Raw genomic sequence first — 17800 nt, forward strand, 5'->3', positions numbered from 1 at the left:
TCTGGGTAATTATATCAATTCAGGAGAACCTATTAATCTGGGGAGGATTTTCTCCTTTTATTTTACTTTAACCTGTGTAGCAAAATAATCATTTTAGAACAGTGCTATTTTTGCACGTATCAGGTATGCATTCATCATTTGATTCACCAATAGTAAATTCATTAATGACCTCTTCTTAATCTATGTCTATAATAACAAACATAAAGCTAGCTAGTTCTCATATGGCATCAATGCACATGTTTGAAGATTAGAATTACGTATATAATACAATTGCAAGTCATTTAGATGATGGAAATGTAAAATCAAATCATTTCTCTTAAATAAGCACATACATGTGTTTTGAAATAGAAAAAACTGTGCAAGAAATATTTTGCATTTATGAAATTCCTTTCTAAGTTTCCATTAATGGGTATTATTTTTATATGGTGATAAAGTTATGATTTTGGGGACCATTTTGCATCTTTTAGAGAAAAGCACACGAGAAAAATAAAAAAAATAAAAAAAAAAATAAAATAAAAGGAAAGGAAATTTGAACAATACATAAATTTAGTAACAAGACAACAAATATGGTGATCTCTTTTTGATAAAGAGAGAAGAATACAAAAACTTAGAAATAAAAGGCATGAACTAAACGTGGTTTCTAGTTGGCTTATGGGACACTAATCTTTTGCATATACTTTTGTTCATGATCATTTAACTATGTGATTGTGTCATGCTAAAATGCAAGAAACCTCCATACAATTCTTTGTTTGAGATAAGGGACGTGGACCTCATCTAGGTTTCTTTAGATAATATTTGAGAGAAGATGTTATAGATGGCAAACTCTGATAGGAAAATTCACAAGTATATAAAATCGCAACAAATGATATCAAGCCACGAGGATTGCATACCAAATAGCAAAATGGTTTTAGTATATTATTATTTAAATGACAATTAAGGAAATTGTTTGCAAAATTCAATTAAAAGAAGTAAATTAAAAGATTAATTAAAGAAAGTCAAGCAAAGTAATTTAAAAAATTCAAAGGATAAAAGCTATTGAGAAATTTGACTTCATTTAATTCTATCAAATTTATTCCATTAGTTTGAATCTATTTTAATTGTTCCAGATAGAAGACATAATCCTAAAATCACTAATAAGCTCTCTCGATATTTATTAGTTGTTTTAACCCATTTCAATTATCTCTCTCCCAATAATGTAACTAAATACGAATTAAATCATTAAGATCTATGATTAGTTGATAAAAACCTCCTATGAATCAGACCATATAGCTTCCCTATCAAGTTATTATTCCCATGAAATTTGTTACCTTTTGCATATAAAAAACCTATAGTGATTAATGAAATAAATCAATCTAATGGAGAAATTCTCCTTGGAAGCATTAAACACAATAATAAATTATATTATGAACAATGACATACAAATCTAACTTTATAAGTTGGAATCGAAATTAATCTACATCTAATCCCTAGTATAAAAGTTTAGTTCAACATAGTAAATATTTTAAACCCAAATACACTTGTAACTATTCTCATAAACAACATGAATAATAAAAATAAAACAAGGAGAGTTTAAAAATAAAAACTAGTTGACGAATGACTTATATTGCTTCCTTGAATCTTGGTCTCTAACTTGATTGTTTGAAGTTTGTAAAGAGAAAAATGATGTAGAGAATGAAATATGGAATAATGAATAAACGTAGAGATCTCTCTTTATAAAGACTGTTCAGGGTGTCTTCGAGTCTAATTAAGAAAATCACCTAACTTATTGAGGAAGAAATAAAATCTCAATAGGAAAGAGATTTAGTCTTGTATCTCCTTTGGGTTTCCCAAGTGGCCAAATAAGATTAGAACTCGATAAGGTAGGTCCCATGTAGACTTAAACAAGAAAAACGTTCCAGGCTTGGCACATAGCACAAGCTTGGTGCAGATCTCACCCAAATATAAATTTATCAATTTTAGAGAACATGGGCGTGTTATGCAACACGAGCAACCCGTGTTCTCCACTGCCTAGACACAATTCTATTTCTTTCTCCAGCTCCAATCTTCCTTTTTGCAAAATTTTGATTGATCTCCTAATAAAATCTCATAAAACCTCTCAAATGAAGTGAAATAAGGTTAAAGAAAGAATTACTAAAAGCTAGCTAAAGTAATAAAAAGATGCTGAATATTCTAATAAAAATCATATTAAAATACTATAAAAATAGAACCTATCAAACTCGTGAACCATTTTGGCTATGAAAACCTCTTATTAAGTTTCTCCCAAATTTGATTTTCTTCTTCAAAATAGAAAACTCTCGAATCTATTGGAGATGAAACTAATTGAAGAAGCTAAGCAACCATCAAACTATTACATCTTACTATGCATCACAATCCAATGATTCTTGTGAAGGCTTCCTATAGTCCCATCCAAAAACCCTAGCTTATTTCTGATGGAAACCGCCAAAATAAAAGATTGCTTCTAAGTAACAATTTCGATTGTTATTGAAGAAATAGAATAATTTCGATTTGATAAGAAACAAACTCGATTGCTAATTGAAGAAATAGAACAATTTCAATTTGAGAAGAAAGAAAGTGAAATCCTAATTGAAAATTAAAACTGTTAATTTCAATTAGAATGAACTCAATTTCGGGAAATGAAATCAATCAAGAAGAATTGATTAATAAATCAAATGCAAAAGGAAATAAGAAAATCGATTGGCGATAGAAAAAAGCCATCAATTCAAGTTCTGATACCATGTTAGTTTTAGAAAGAGAAAACGATGAAAGAGTAAAAGTATGAAAGAGCAAAATATTTCTCATTGAAAAATGAGTTGATTGTTTTGTTTTTTACAACTGTACATATACTCCTTGGCTACAAATATTTAATTTTAGCTAACTAATTACATTCACTATTTACAAGAATAGAAAAATACAATAAATATATTTATTCAGTATCAGTATATGCTATTTCTCCGCTCGCAACCCGTAAAGCCAACACAACATTCGTTAGGGTCCTTACCTTCATTTTATGTTGATCCCAAGCTGGAGTTTAATACTAAAAACTTTATGATCAGAACTTATTATTTTGATATGTAATGGAATTAATTGAGCTCATAAGAATAATGATTTTTTCTTTATATTAGTGAAAAAGACCAATGAAATTGGTACTATTAAATTTATTTTAATTTTTATGACTAATATTTATTTATCTCCAGGAAAAGAGGGAAAAAAAAAAAGAAAAAGCATCAAACCGCGGAGACCTGTCAAAGAAAGATACTATTCTTTATGGTTTGGATAGGTGGACTTAAAGGACATGACATACGTCGAAAGGAGGCTGATGAGTTGAGTGCATAGGCGAGCTTCATTCAGGTAGGTTGTATGTCATGTCGCCTTTGACGTTCGGCGTGCAGAGAAGGTCATGTGGCGGAGTAGGCTGGTAAGTCGCCGTGTCGTCTGGAAAGGATTAATTATCGTTTTGCAGGTTGGCCTGTCTCATTGGACTCATTTCGACGCCAACCGCAGTAGCTCCAATTTTGCTTTCTAAGGTTTTATGGGTTTTTCTTGGCATTTCATGGAGATTTGTGGTTCAAATTAGATGTAAAATATTATGAATTAATTATTCATTATTTTATCGAATTAAATTAAATAAATAAAAGTGCTTTTAATTAAAAATATAAAAAAAGTATGGTTATGTCTTAGAAAATAGCATTTTTACTCAAGAATGTATATCTAGTGCTCCAAATGGATTTTGGTTGAGTTATTATGTATGAAAAATCATGAAATTATACCATGATCTTGTTGGAATATCGACCCTTATTTGGAATAAATGAATTCTGCATAATTTTTTGAGATTCATTTATAAGTTCAAATTTTTATTTTTGGTATTAAAAAAATAATTTAAAATTTTAAGAATTCAATTATATGGATTTGAATATAATAAAATCAAATTTCTACTAGAAAAGATGGAATGACTATGAATTCTAAATAAACCAAAATTTTATGATAAAACAATTCATCTTCTTAACCTTCTAAAATTATTATGCTAAGAATATTTTAGAAAACAAAAGCAATAAATTTTCAATTTTAAATTTATTCCGAACATTTAAAAATTTATTCACAAATGAATTTTATTTATTAGATAGAATGCAGAAATTTGGTAGCTCCTCTTGCTTGAAATGAACAAAAATATAATTTCCGTTAGGTTTTCAGATACGCATTTTTTTCGCTTCAAAGGAAGCCAAACATCAAATTCTTCCAAAGTCCGGTGAAATTATGACCATGAATTTTGAAAAAGTGCCAGCATAATTTCTGATCCACTCCGCGATTTTTTTCTAACTAAAGCCATGAGAGAGGCCATGGACTTGGATCCATATATGAGTATGAAAGAGAGATTATGCGGTTTTTCTGCAGGATCCAGCAATTGGAATAGCAACAAATGCTGATTAAAGGTCTAAGAATCCATTCTAATTGATGGAGATATACCATTAACTATGCAAATGTAACAGTATGTTTTTGTGTTATTTCTTTAAACAATTATTTTTATGTTTTTAATTGGAGATTTGCATTAAATGAATAAAATTTTCAGCATATTTTATAATAAAAGTGTTAGTACATTTTGTATATATCTAACTGGACTAAGTAAAGAATGATCGTTTTATTTCGACTTTTAAAATATATTCTCTGGGACATTAGAAATAAGATTTATGCTCATAATCTTGATTTAATTAATATGAGCAAATATACATTGCTTTGTGCTTTAATTCATTAAAGAGTGAGTTTCATTTATCGGAATAATAATTCTCGGTGAATTGGGCAAAAGCAACTTATATTTGTGAAATATCAATTAATGATAGAATCCATGTCTCGATTTAGAGAATGGTGATGTACTTTAAATAAGCTTATAATGTTTTATTGTGTAAACCTTGCTGGTGGATTTTTAATCCGGCACATGAAATAAATTAAGCGACAATCTTAAAGATTAAAATTGTTATTTAACTAAATTATCAGTAATTTATTTTATTTGACAAACATCTGTAATCTTTACATGGAAAACATAAATTATTAAGTTGTGAAAAGTTAAATTAATAAGGAGTTCAATCATGAATTTTTAGTGGAATAATTTATGATTAATTATAATAAAAATATACTAGTCCTGTATGGATTTTTAATATAATTTGTAGCTTTATCAATTTATTCCTGCGATTTCTATTGTGCCTTCATTATTTGGACCGCACGTGGATTATGTATTTTAAATAATTAATAGATTAATTTTTAATTAAAATTTTATTTATTAATTTTAATTAAAAAAATAATATATTTTATTTAAAATATTAACCGCATGGATAACAGAACGATCAATCTTATCATTTGTCTCCCACGCAAATAAGAGATATTATTGGTTTTTGAATACACGCAAGATATAGTAGAGTATTCAGAAGAAAAAAATACAATAGTCTCTCAAGAAATAGACATATTGTATTTGTCTGCCTACCCATAAAAATAGTATTCATAGAATCAATTAATATCAAATAATAGAAGACTGCAGGGTGACTTGAAGATATCTGGAAAGAATACTAATGAACGATTTTATGGTACAACAAATTAGTTCTTGTGTCATTTGTGTTCTAATTTATTTTCATACTTGTGATCCTGGATTATTCCCGCTGCTTAATTCCTAGCTATCATCAACCCTCTCAATATCAACTTCATTAAAGAATTGAAAGAGAAACAAGTTACGAGCCACCTCATGAATACTGACACTGCTTGCTGGCCTCCAGAGGGACGCCATATATAATTCGGCAATGATGTTGATGCTCTTGTCAGTTAGAAGCCGTCCAACCAGAGTGGGCGGGCTGCTCTTCAGACCTAACGTCTGCAGCACCCAATAATATCAATCCTCCAACCTCCTCTTCACAAATATTCAGAAGAGGCAATATCTTTTATTGGGAAGAACTTGAAGTCATTTTTGAAAAATGGTTAACAAAGCTTGTCAAACTGAGGAGAAGACTCCCCCTTGTTTACATAGGACAAGGCCCATCTACAACCACCTGTACTCCAAATTGACTTATGCATGTTAAAAGATTATAGATATTTCAATTCCCACTCTTATAAAATGTGAAAATATATAAAATGAATTATTTTCCACTTCCGCTTTAATATTAATTTATACTTACATCACCATAATAAATAATACAATCAAACTTAGAGTTGTTTAAATTAGAAATTCGGTACTTGTTATCTATTTTAATCACTAAAAAAAACGATTTTTAGTGACCGACGTGATGCTGTCACTAATGATTAAATCTAGTTTAATCACTGCAAAAATCTATTTTAACATATATTGTGCACAAATTTCACCATTTTAATGGGTCACATCAGCAAATTAAATTGTCTTATTTATTTTACATGAACAAAATTTATAAAATAAAAAGCACAATGCAAAGACAGTATTTTCCAATTGTGTAATTGACATTTGAGTATAAAGAAAAATTCAAATAATATGCATCCGGTTGATCTTCAAAATTAAGCTCTCCCAACGGCCACCTTCTAGGAAAGTTCCTTTTCTTAGAAATCTAAAAGCCCACACATATGCAAAAATACATAAAACCTCTCTTATCAAAAGATGAACACTAATTAGAAATTATTTGGCATTTTTCCTATTTGGCTAGCTATGCAAGAGAAGCCTCAATCACTTCACTCTATTTATTTGGTTGCTTTTCTTGTGATCAATAAGATTTATCTTAACTCTATTTTTCAGCCCACAATTTTCGTTTTTGGGAGTTTTCACCATTAAGAGGGAAGATTTAAATTACTGAAATTCAAATTTCGATGCCCAATCTTCATCTTACTACTACATTAAGACATTTGTTTATGGAAAAAATTATCTAGATGGTTCATGGCCCTACTTATGTACTAAATCAATGAAACTTATGATTTTTATTTAAATGAAAGTATTTCTGACCATACACTTGGAAAAAAAAAAAGGATATATAAACTCACACCACTCTTTAAAGAATCCTATGTCTCATTGGTTTGGTTTATAGATGAGGTCATGACCCGGTATAGGCAAGTTTTTTCCTTTGTTTATTAAGCATATAATTTTAGTCCGATAAAAAAATGGATGTTCTAAGCTAAAATCACACAAAAGATTTGTAAAAGAAAAAAAATAATTGCATAAAATAAAAGTTGACTCAATGGGTAAAATTAGACTGTCCATCACTTTATTGATCGCAGTTTAATTGTTGATAAAATCTCCGAAAAAAATAATTCTGAAATAGCAAGGAGAGTATCCTTAAACTCTTAACATATAATTTAATTTTCTAACTTTAATTAATAAAACAAAAGGTAAATTTACTTAACAAGCAAACACTTGCATGAATCATAATACGTAGCCTCAATCACTTTATTTTTTTTATTACTCACTATTAGTAGCTAAAGGAGCAGTAAGTTACTATGCCAAAAGGAAACTTCCTTATAAAAAGAAACACAAGGTTAACATATTTGACATAACCTATTCCATTGTAATTAACATTTGACAGAAAAAAGAAAAATGTCTCGTAATACTTCTTTCTCCATCTTTGCTCTTAGCTTCCTTTTGATCTTCTTTTTCTTGTCAAACCCTATTGAAAAAACTTTTGCCCTCGATGAGTCAACAACAATCGATATACTGAACAGAACCTGTAAAAGATGCGCTGAAAAATCTTCTTCTTTCATCTACGAGTTCTGCCAAACCTCTCTCGACGTAATTCCGGCAAGCCATGTCACAAACCTCCAAGGAATAGCCGTTATTAGCATGGAACTAGCTCTTGAAAATGCAACCACTACAATTGCCAATATAAAAAGCTTGTTCGATATGAAAAGTTTTAGCCCGTACACGTTGGCTTGCTTGCAGGATTGCTTGGAACTGTATTCCGATGCTATTGTGGCGCTGGTAGACGGCGTCGCGGCCTTCTTGACAGGGAAATACCATGTCTCTAATGTCAAAATTAGTGCAGTTATGGAAGCAGCAACAACATGTGAAGAAGGGTTTACACAGAAGAAAGGAGAGGTTTCTCCATTAACATTGGAAAATTTTAATCTCTTCAACTTATGCGATATTGCACTATGTATTATCCATTGGCTTATTCTCCCCGCGCCTCAAAGTTAAATTAACTTTTTTTCTGTTATAATCGTATATTTATTATTGAAAAAATTATATATGTAATAATTAATTGGAATTGTAAGTTTCAAACAGTGCTTTGTGTAATTCCCATTTTTATTATAAGGGTGTTTATTTTAGCATTTTGAATTATTCAATATATTTTATCATGAGGAATTCGTACTTTCATAATGTTTTGTCTATCAAGAATCGTTAGTTTGGATTAAATTCAGAATGTTGAATCTAAATTAACGCTTATTGAGCTGAACAATTAAGAATTGGTATTAAAAATTAATTACCGAATTATTAAAAAATGATATATGGTGTTATAAAAAAATTCATTTGTATTTTAAAATTTGTATTTCATTTTTTCTATTAAATCAACTCTATAAAAAAATTCATTTAAACAAAATTTGGTTTGCAATTCAAATAATCAGCTTTTTTATTAGCTAAAAAAAAACACAAGGTTATTTCATTATTGTCTAAATAAATAAGTTCAATATCCAATAAACTGTCAATAAGATAAGGGTTAAACTTGTCTACACCAAGTCTATAGCTCCATTCATGGACCAAATAAATAAAAATAGGAATTTTTCAAAAAAATTATTTCTACTTCATCCTTTTTTTTTATGTATGATCAGAAATACCTCGTTTTATCAAATTACTTTTCTTTAATTTAGTCAATGGGTAGATCCATAAAATAGGTCTAGATAAATCAATCCCACAAGGCAAAACAAATAACTCTTAAGTCTTTAAACTTTTATTTATTGATATAAAGCCCTTCAACCTTCATTTTGATAAGGTTTAAGCCTTAAATTGACTGAGTATCTATGATGCACGGACACGGAAACGGGAAAACAGGAAAACACGGAAACGGACATGGAAAAATGACATTTCAAAAAATATAGAAAATAGAAACATGGGAGAAATGAATAAATATAAAAAATATAGGGATTTATTTATAAAATTTAAAAATATAAGAATAAATATAAAAATAATTTAGAAAGAGTACATTTACAATTTTTAAAGGACAATCAATTCATAAGTTCCATACTCAATAAAGAAAAAAGAAAACAAAATATTCAAATGTCAAAATGGAAAAAGAAAAATGAAATTCTATTAAATTTGAAGTTTGAATATTGAAATTAAAAGTAGGATTATTTGTCATTTCCCAAATAAGATTTGCAAATCATCCAAATTTGATTTAGATTTGAAATCTGATTTTTTTTTTTTTTTTAATGTAAGAAACGTTTCCGGAGAAAAACAGGTGTCCGATTTTCAGTATTTATGGAAATAAACTGACGCGTTTCAGAGCCATTTCCAAGTATTTCCATTTTCGACACATGAAAACATCAAGCCTTTCGTGTGTCCGTGCATCACAGCCGAGTGTAAGTGGCAAATTCAAACCACCAATGACAAGAAATAAACTTGATAATAACATAATACATGAAAATCTAGATTAAAAATAAAAGCTCATTGACTTAATTTTACAAAAATAATAGAAATTTTAATCAAATTCAACATGCATTTAACTCTATGATTATCACTTTCTAATCTTTAATTAGATAATAACTTATTTTAATAAAAATAAAAATTTGGAGACTCAAAATTAGGCAATAGTCAATAATTTCAGGGTTTCTGATATGTGAGGAGAAGCGTATTATGGTCATTTTGAGTTTGACCACAAAATTACCAATTAACAAACGACAAGCCATCTTTCAGGAAACCGACAAGCCACAATCATAATATCTATGTCTGAACTTTTTCATATCATTACAAGGAGACAACAAGCATCAATCTAATTGAGAAATATATAGGGCTAAGCAAATGGTCCCGTGATTCACATGTCACTCAAAACACAAACTAGATAGAATCATATAGTAGTATATATTGTACTGTCTGCAATTAAAATGATTAAAATTCGTGATTTACAAGAATATTTTTAAGGATTTTAATTTTATTAGTTAAAAAATAAAATAATTTAATTTAATTGGCTATACTTTTTTCAATTTAAATTTATATTCTATTGGTTAAAATAAGAAATTATATTTTATATTAAATATTCTATATATTAAATATGGTAAGAATATAATAATTCAATTAGATATGAATACAAGAAATTAATTTTATTGATTGAAAAAATAAAAGATTTTATTGATTGAAATCATACTATCAGAATAAATAAATTTTATTAGTTATATTAGTTTTCTATTTAAATCTAAAGTTTATTGACAAAATAAAAAGTTATATTATATATCGAATAAGGTATATATTAAATATGGTAATAATATAAAATTTTAATTTTATTGCTTGAAAAAATAAATGATTTTATCGGTTAAAATTATATAATAAATCTATATTTTCATTCGATATAATATTTCCTATTTTAATCAAATTTTTTGTTATAAAAAATTATAAATTTTTATTTATGCAATTTACAGTAAATATTCAATTTATTGTATTTTAGTTTTTTAATATAAAATGGTACAATTGATTCTCTTGATTTTAGTTTCTTAATTTTTTTTTTTCAATTATTCTTGAATTTCTTTTGTATTGTGCATTAGTATGATTTCCACTTTATTTTAGGTAAATAAAGTGGAAAAAATACTGAACTTTGACGTTTTTGGCATATTTAGTCAATACGTTTAATTTTATTTTTTATTACTTCAGACTTATTTTTTCTTATCAATTACGGACTTCATTCAGAGTGTAAGTACATCACAAAAATAAGTTTTGAGCATATTGAATATTGTTACGAGACAATAGGTTTCGAATTACAGGGATCTACCAAAGTTGTTTCCAAAACAAAAGGCAAATTGAAAGAGACGAAGTTTTAGTTGCATGTTAAATAAAAAATTAGATATTAAATTTTTAGTTCTTTAAATATATTTTTAACTTATTGAGTAATAATAGTTTTTTTTTCAACGAGTTTGATTTTTTCACTCTTTTTGAAATAGTAGTTCTTTTATTTTTTTTTATTTTATAAAGTATATTAATTTTCATTGTTTTTAATCAAAATAAATGGTGATGTAATTTAATAATAAAATTAATTTAAACAATATATTTATGCCTACCTCCTCTTGGCAAAATTACGAATAGAATATTATATATTAGTTATTATATTTAAAATAGGTATTTAAAATAAAATCAAACTTAAAAGCAAATATAAATTAAAGAGATGGAAATTTCATAAGCATTTATATTTCATCAATTCAAGTTGGATAACTTAAAACATAAAAGATAATGACTAATATAATATTTTCTGCAATAGAACGGGACCGGTACTTTAAAAAGAATATAAATGAAAAATACTATTTTTTAGAGTTTAAAAAAAAAAGAATAAATGCAATTTAAAGGGAAAAATAGAAATATCATTTTCTTTTTAATTAGATATTAGAGTTCAAGATATGTAACAAAAAAAGAAAATATTTATTGCATAAATAAGAACTAATATTATATAAATGAAAAATTAAACGAGATAAAATTAAACGATTTACAACTAGAGTAAACGATTTACAACTAGAGTAAAGTTAACACGCAATGTCCATCATAAAAAAACTTATATAAATTTTAGTCTTGAAAATCTCTTTTTTCCGATTTTATTTTTTAAAAAATTCTCTTGAAAATGTGAATAATTCTTTTTATTTTGTTTAAATAAAAATTGCATTCAATTGGCCCAAAAATAAAGGTATCTATGTTAACCCCAAGAGACAAAAAAAAAAACAATTATTACTTTGTTTATGGTAAAAAAAACAATTATTACTTTATTTATGGTAAAACAAACAATAAAACCTATGATTGACAGTAAGTTCGACCCCACATAGAGCAAGCTATATGTCCAGTCTAAGAAACACAAGAATAGATCGCAATTCTTTCCACACCTAGTTCTCCAGTCATTTGTGCTGCCAAGAAGTTTCTCAAGCAAACAGGACAAAAAAAAAAAAAAAAAAAAAAAAAAAAAAAAAAAAAAGAAGAAGAAGAAGAAGAAAAGGTAAACTGAACATTTACAAAATCCCGGTAAAATTTGTTCAAAATTCTCATAGCATCAGAAAATTGCAATAATAAAGTTTACAGGCATTAACAGGCTGAACAAATTCTATAGCATCAGAAAATTGCAATGATAAAGCTTCCAGGCATTAACAGGCACATCCGCCAGACTGACCCTGGGACTGTGATGCACTTCCACTTGTAGACTTCAAATTCACATCAACCATGTCTTCTTGCTTTGTTGAAGAAAGTGTTTCCATGCCTGGTAAAGCAGCAGCAATTTTCCGGAACAAAGCCTGCAGAGAATTTCATCCATCAAGTAAAAGTTAAAACCATCTAAACAGGGAAAAGGAACGTGAGTTGTAAAGAAAACTGTATCGGACTAAGGAAACTCCTCCATTAACGAATAAGAATACCGTTAACATATTAGAAATACAAATTACAGTTCTAGGAAAGCTGTTAAAATTGAAAAGATGCGTCTTCATAACATAGTAACTTAAAGAAATGAGTTAGTTGTACTCTTTGTTCTTCAATTTTCTGGTTTTTGGCAAAAAATAAGTTCATTGGCCTATAAATGAAGCTACTTGGCCAATCCATTTAATTAATTGGTTAGTCCAAGCAAAAGAAAGCATGTACAGAGACAAATAGAGACAGATAAATAGGGGAGGCTAAGAGATGGGAAACGTATTGTAGAAATTTGAAAAGCATTGAAATGTCATCTATAGATTACCCAAAAAAAGTACTGAAAAGAAAGGAGTGTCCAAAAGATTATGCTCAAATTTTAATATGTACCTCCTAAATCAGGGGAGAAAGGGGGAAAAATTAAGACATGGAAAGTACAACAGGGACAAGTGTCAAATGCTGTGTCAGAGAAGTATCTCAAACAGATTTAAGCCTAAACTTGAAGTTTGGTGCTTAGTGCTTCATAGGAAAAAACAAGGTAGATGGACCCTACAACTCTGATGTTTCATTTAGTTCACAGGCTACCCTTTCCTTGCCCTCATTTTGTTTTTCTCCAGCATAGACTATTGCTATGACTCAAAAAGGCGCTTTGTTAGGCAGAATAACAGTTAATCTTCAACCTTATATAAACACTCAAGATCACTGTATGAAATCATATATATGTTTATGTATATGTGTGCGTGTAGAGAGAAAGAGAGGGAGGAAACTGAGATCGTACTTTAATATTAAAACCTGCTTTTGCACTAGTTTCTATAAACATGACGTTAAGGTCACGAGCTTTAGCTTCTCCTTCTTCTATAGAGACTTGCCTGTTGCTCATCCACATAAGAAAATGTCAATCTATACAAGGCACTATAAACTAAACAACAAAATTGGTCAAATTACGGAGAACCAAAGAAGCAAATACTTCAAATCCTTGAAATTTTTTATGCTAGAAAAATGTAATGGCCAAAATGACTGCTGGAAAAAAAAAAATTCAACCATATGCAACTGAGTTTTGGAGAAACAATAAAATGCTCATGCCCATGCAAGTTTTTCAGAAACAATATAATGCCCATGCCCATGGAAACCTTTAAAACATGCACACAGAGTTTCACAAATGAGCAACATTGATCAGGTTTACAAAGTAATAATTTATTTATGCCAGTAAACAATCACCTTTTCTCTACAAGGTCAGTTTTGTTCCCAACAAGGACAATGATCACATCACTGCCCCTCTCAGTGCGAACCTCTTCAATCCACTTTGAAGTGTTCAGGAAAGTTTGCCGACCTAAAACATGAATATAAAGTTTATTAATATTCCCAACATATGAGCATGATTCACAGACGAGTAGAAGTTCGCAAATATGTAGAGGAGAAAGAAATGGGAGAGAGAAAAAAAACTTCAATTCCAATGAGTTTAAATTGCACTAAAAGCAACAGAACAAGTTTATGACCTTATACAATCCAACAAATGAATCAAGGAATCAGCCAGTATATAAAGCAGCTTTACTTAGTTTTTCTTGAATGCAAATTTATTAAGGTGCACAAAAATTGACTTGGAGGTAAAGTAAAATTTTTATCATAAAGTTGCATACTTGCAACATCAAAAACAATGACAGCAACTGAGGAATCCCTAATGTAGCTTGGGATAAGACTCCTGAATCTTTCCTGTCCAGCTGTATCCCTGCAACCACACACATCAACAAAGGATCAGCATTTTTACAGTTGATATTTTCTTAACATTTTGAAATCATACAAAAAAAAAAAAAAAATTAGCTGCAAAAGTAACATTTCCAATACTCATACCTGCACACTTATGTGTACAGAGAACTACATAAGTATATGTGTATGCATATATTAGTCACACATGCATGCTAAAATGCAAATGTGTATATTCATATGGGTGGACCTTGACTCATGTAGCAAAGTGAAATGAACATGCATGCCTGAGCATTCTCAAGGCTAAAATCTATTTTCATGTAGCGGGATGCAAATGCTTCACAAACTAGCTCTGAGTCAACTCTTCTGTGCAATATGCAGCTTATGAAATTATATCTAAATTTTGGCACTTGACCATCACCCCAGGCCGGAACACATGAAGAAGTCTATATGCATTATAGGGAAAGCTTTTCTGTTTCCATAAATTTAATTATATATTGCAGCCGAAAACTGAAGGCAGGGGTCTTTATTATCTTTTCAATACATTGTAATAATAATTTTCATTCATCAGCTCAATCATTGTAAGAGGAAAGGGAAGGGGTTCTTTATTAAAGAACCATTGAGAGTTTTTCTTTGGTCAGACACATTAGTCAATGGAAAGGGAAGCAAACATCAAAATCCAAAATGTGACCATCTAAGGAAAGAGGAAACCCTTGATAAACAGGTCAATCCCTCCAAAACCATAAAATACATATTGAACTCGCATACATTTTCAAGGTTTTATGCAAACCTTAGCTAGTTCCCTTAGCTTCTGGTTTTGCACATACCTTGACCATATTTAAGCAATTTGTAACACTTTTTCAACAATGATAGACTACCTACATGTTTTCTATATTTTAAGTTTTGAACCTTTTGTCTTGTATAAACAGTGGTCTTGCTTTATCTCTATCCCCACCAGTTATTTTTTAATTAATTTCCCCTAGAAAATGCTTCTTTTTTTTTTTCCACCTACCAAAACTGCTCCTCCATGGTAGCTAAATGTTCATTAAGGAAATAACTCAATCGCTTCAGTTAGAGTAAATTCCAAAATGGCACAACCTGCACTTGTCTAGCTATTGATCATGGATTTCAAACAGAGTGGATCAAACAACTGAGGACATTTCCAATACCAACAGCAGGTCCTGCACTAATTCACTTTTAACGTTTTCACTTCACACAGATGTTTTTCAAAGTTATAGAGAAGCTATTTGAAGCAAGGAATAATGCATTACTGCACAAATCTTCCAACAGGTATAGTAGGTTCCTTCTGCAGTTGAAATTTAGTTTTTTCTGCAGATGTTGTTTCTCTCCACAAGAACAGATTTCCAAAAAATCCAACTTGAATCACAGAAACTATTAACCCCACCAATTGCTATTCTTTCTTTCAAGCCTATGGATTTCATATTTTTAAATCAAATTTCTCTTCAATCATTGGTAAGGTTCAGAAGATGCAAACTTGCTTTGGAGCAAATATTACCCATACAACTTCCCCCACTCTAGGCTTCCTCTTAAACCAACATGACTTCCCCAATCCTATTCTGTGTGTGTGTGTGTGCACGTTAAAAGATCAATTCTCTGACACTTGCTACAACTCCTCCTGTCCTCCCTGAAGGAAACAAAAATAAAATGCACCATCACCGATGAACTAGTGTGATTTATATAAGGTCATGAATCTAACCACAATTGCAAACGAACAGTTCGATCTTCAAGGTACATGGTTTTGGACAGAAAATCAATACCAATTGTAGCCTGACATCAATTGTAAATGAATAAAGTTAGATAACAGCAGAAAACTTAAATATTTAGCAATCTCTAAAAGCTTGCTGTAATTCAAAAACTAAGACTGGCACCTCGTGATCATGAATGAGGAAATAATCTATGCTGCATATAAAAACCTTAAAATCAAATTAAACGAAAAAAATGGAAAAAGAAAACTTGATTCTATGAAAATCAACTTACTTAACAACAGCGCTGACAACATGCTAAACTGATTGACTGAGAAAGCAGTTATCTCTATAAACATATAAAACAATAAATGGGAGCTTTGAGAAGGTTGAAGAGCTATAGTTGCGAGCAAAGAACATAAAATTTCCACTATACATGTTGAAAATTCTAAAGGCTCCCATTTAATAAATTCACAACCATCTCAAGTATGCCCTAAAATAAAACACTAATTCTCTTGGCAATTCTTTTACTTGCCTTGTCCTCATTACTGGTGAGTTGTATAATATACTTTTCATCATTGTCATTACCTATACAACAGTTCTATAACGTCCCATCAAATAATCCACATCTAGTCAGGTTTTTACTACTTAGACCTATCTAACCCGAAATTTATCATCAGCAATCCTTGTATCATAGCCTCATTGTTGCCCGAAATAAAGTTATTCATTTCCACTATATTTTTCATTTGCTTGTGTCAACATCTTGTGGTTAAGTGAGAAGTCTAAGTTAAAAAGCCAATAATCTCTTTTAAGTGATTGAAATTAGAGCTCATTTTTGCTGTGAAAAAAAGATGCTAGCATGTCCTTTTACATTAAACATTATAAAGTACTGCTGGCTGGAATATTTGAACATACAAAGGAAGTCATTCAAAAAAACATTAGTAATGTCGACCCTTAGATCAATATCGAGGACTTCATTTCTTTACACATAGATCAAATCAATTAAGTCAATTGATTCATGAACAACTGTTAGCTATGCTAACTGACGCTTGCACACTTACCTGAAGTTCAATTGTAATAACAATGTTTTGATCATACACAAACTAGAATACAAGATTTTTTTATTTTCCTCTCTTTCCTTCAGATTTTCTCCAAAACCCAAAAAGGGTACATCAACCACAACTCAAATTTGGGAAAACAATACAAATCAATCCAGAGATATAAGCTCAAGAATCTTAACAAGCAAGATCAATACCTTCACTAATGTCTCTGAAACTTAAAACATAAATAAATTATGTGACAGCAAAGAGATGTAAAAGAGAAGTGATCTGAGTTCTTTCTTTTCTTTTCAAGTACAGTATTGAAATTTTTACCTGATAGGTGTTATCAAACTTATCATACATGAAGCGAGTGATGATACTCGTTTTGCCCACTGATTGGTCGCCTAAGAATACCAGCTTATACTTTGCGAGAGCTGAGACAGGTGCCATTTCTCAGATCTCGCAAATCAAGCCAAGCTATGTTTTTGCTTGAATGTGTATTTTTCTAATGTGTACAAAAATGGTTTAAATTCAGATTAGTCTAGTTTAACGTCGTTGGCTTTCAACTTCAAGGAGGGAGAGCGATTGGGTTTCGCATATTTCCCATTGCCAGGTACTCGGGTCGGGGTTTTTAGCATTTTTTAATAATATTTTTTACCCAAACTTTTACACTTTGTTTGGAGGGAATGAAAGAAAATAACCAGAGAAAATAGTACAAAAAATTCATTTCTTGCCTTTCCTACTTTCCTCTCTCTTGTTTGGATGGGAAAAAATATCGATATTTTTCCTTGTTTCGGAAGCTATATAGTTACAATACTACCTTGGTTTCCATAATATTTGTCATATTTGTG

At 29.8% G+C, this 17800-nt stretch overlaps 2 protein-coding genes across 2 annotated transcripts; one reads left to right on the forward strand and one right to left on the reverse strand.

Moving 5' to 3' along the window:
- Positions 1-7473: 7473 nt before the first annotated feature.
- LOC105636837 (putative invertase inhibitor) lies at positions 7474-8308 on the forward strand. Its single transcript, XM_012220205.4, has one exon. It carries the CDS (start codon positions 7529-7531, stop codon positions 8123-8125), a length of 597 nt encoding a protein of 198 aa, XP_012075595.1. The 5' UTR covers positions 7474-7528; the 3' UTR covers positions 8126-8308.
- Positions 8309-12095: 3787 nt separating this feature from the next.
- Positions 12096-17600, reverse strand: LOC149492565 (ras-related protein RABH1b-like). The gene is made up of 6 exons (XM_089716610.1): positions 17283-17600; positions 15924-15994; positions 14143-14231; positions 13724-13835; positions 13284-13374; positions 12096-12399 (listed from the first exon to the last, which is right to left on the reverse strand). Exons 1-6 carry the CDS (start codon positions 17397-17399, stop codon positions 12253-12255), a joined length of 627 nt encoding a protein of 208 aa, XP_089572736.1. The 5' UTR covers positions 17400-17600; the 3' UTR covers positions 12096-12252.
- Between the last annotated feature and the right edge of the window lie 200 nt (positions 17601-17800).

This window comes from Jatropha curcas, chromosome 11 (genome assembly GCF_041381405.1).
Source record: "Jatropha curcas cultivar XTBG-Jc1 chromosome 11, XTBG_Jcur_1.0, whole genome shotgun sequence".
Taxonomy (NCBI): Eukaryota; Viridiplantae; Streptophyta; class Magnoliopsida; order Malpighiales; family Euphorbiaceae; genus Jatropha; species Jatropha curcas.

Coding starts and splice junctions, on each gene's coding strand:
- LOC149492565 (XM_089716610.1), bottom strand. CDS start 17,399: ATGGCACCTGTCTCAGCTCTCGCAAAGTATAAGCTGGTATTCTTAGGC. Junction 15,995..17,282: donor AGTTTGATAACACCTATCAG/GTAAAAATTTCA, acceptor AATTGATGTCAG/GCTACAATTGGTATTGATTT. Junction 12,400..13,283: donor AAGCAGGTTTTAATATTAAA/GTACGATCTCAG, acceptor AATTCTCTGCAG/GCTTTGTTCCGGAAAATTGC.
- LOC105636837 (XM_012220205.4), top strand. CDS start 7,529: ATGTCTCGTAATACTTCTTTCTCCATCTTTGCTCTTAGCTTCCTTTTG.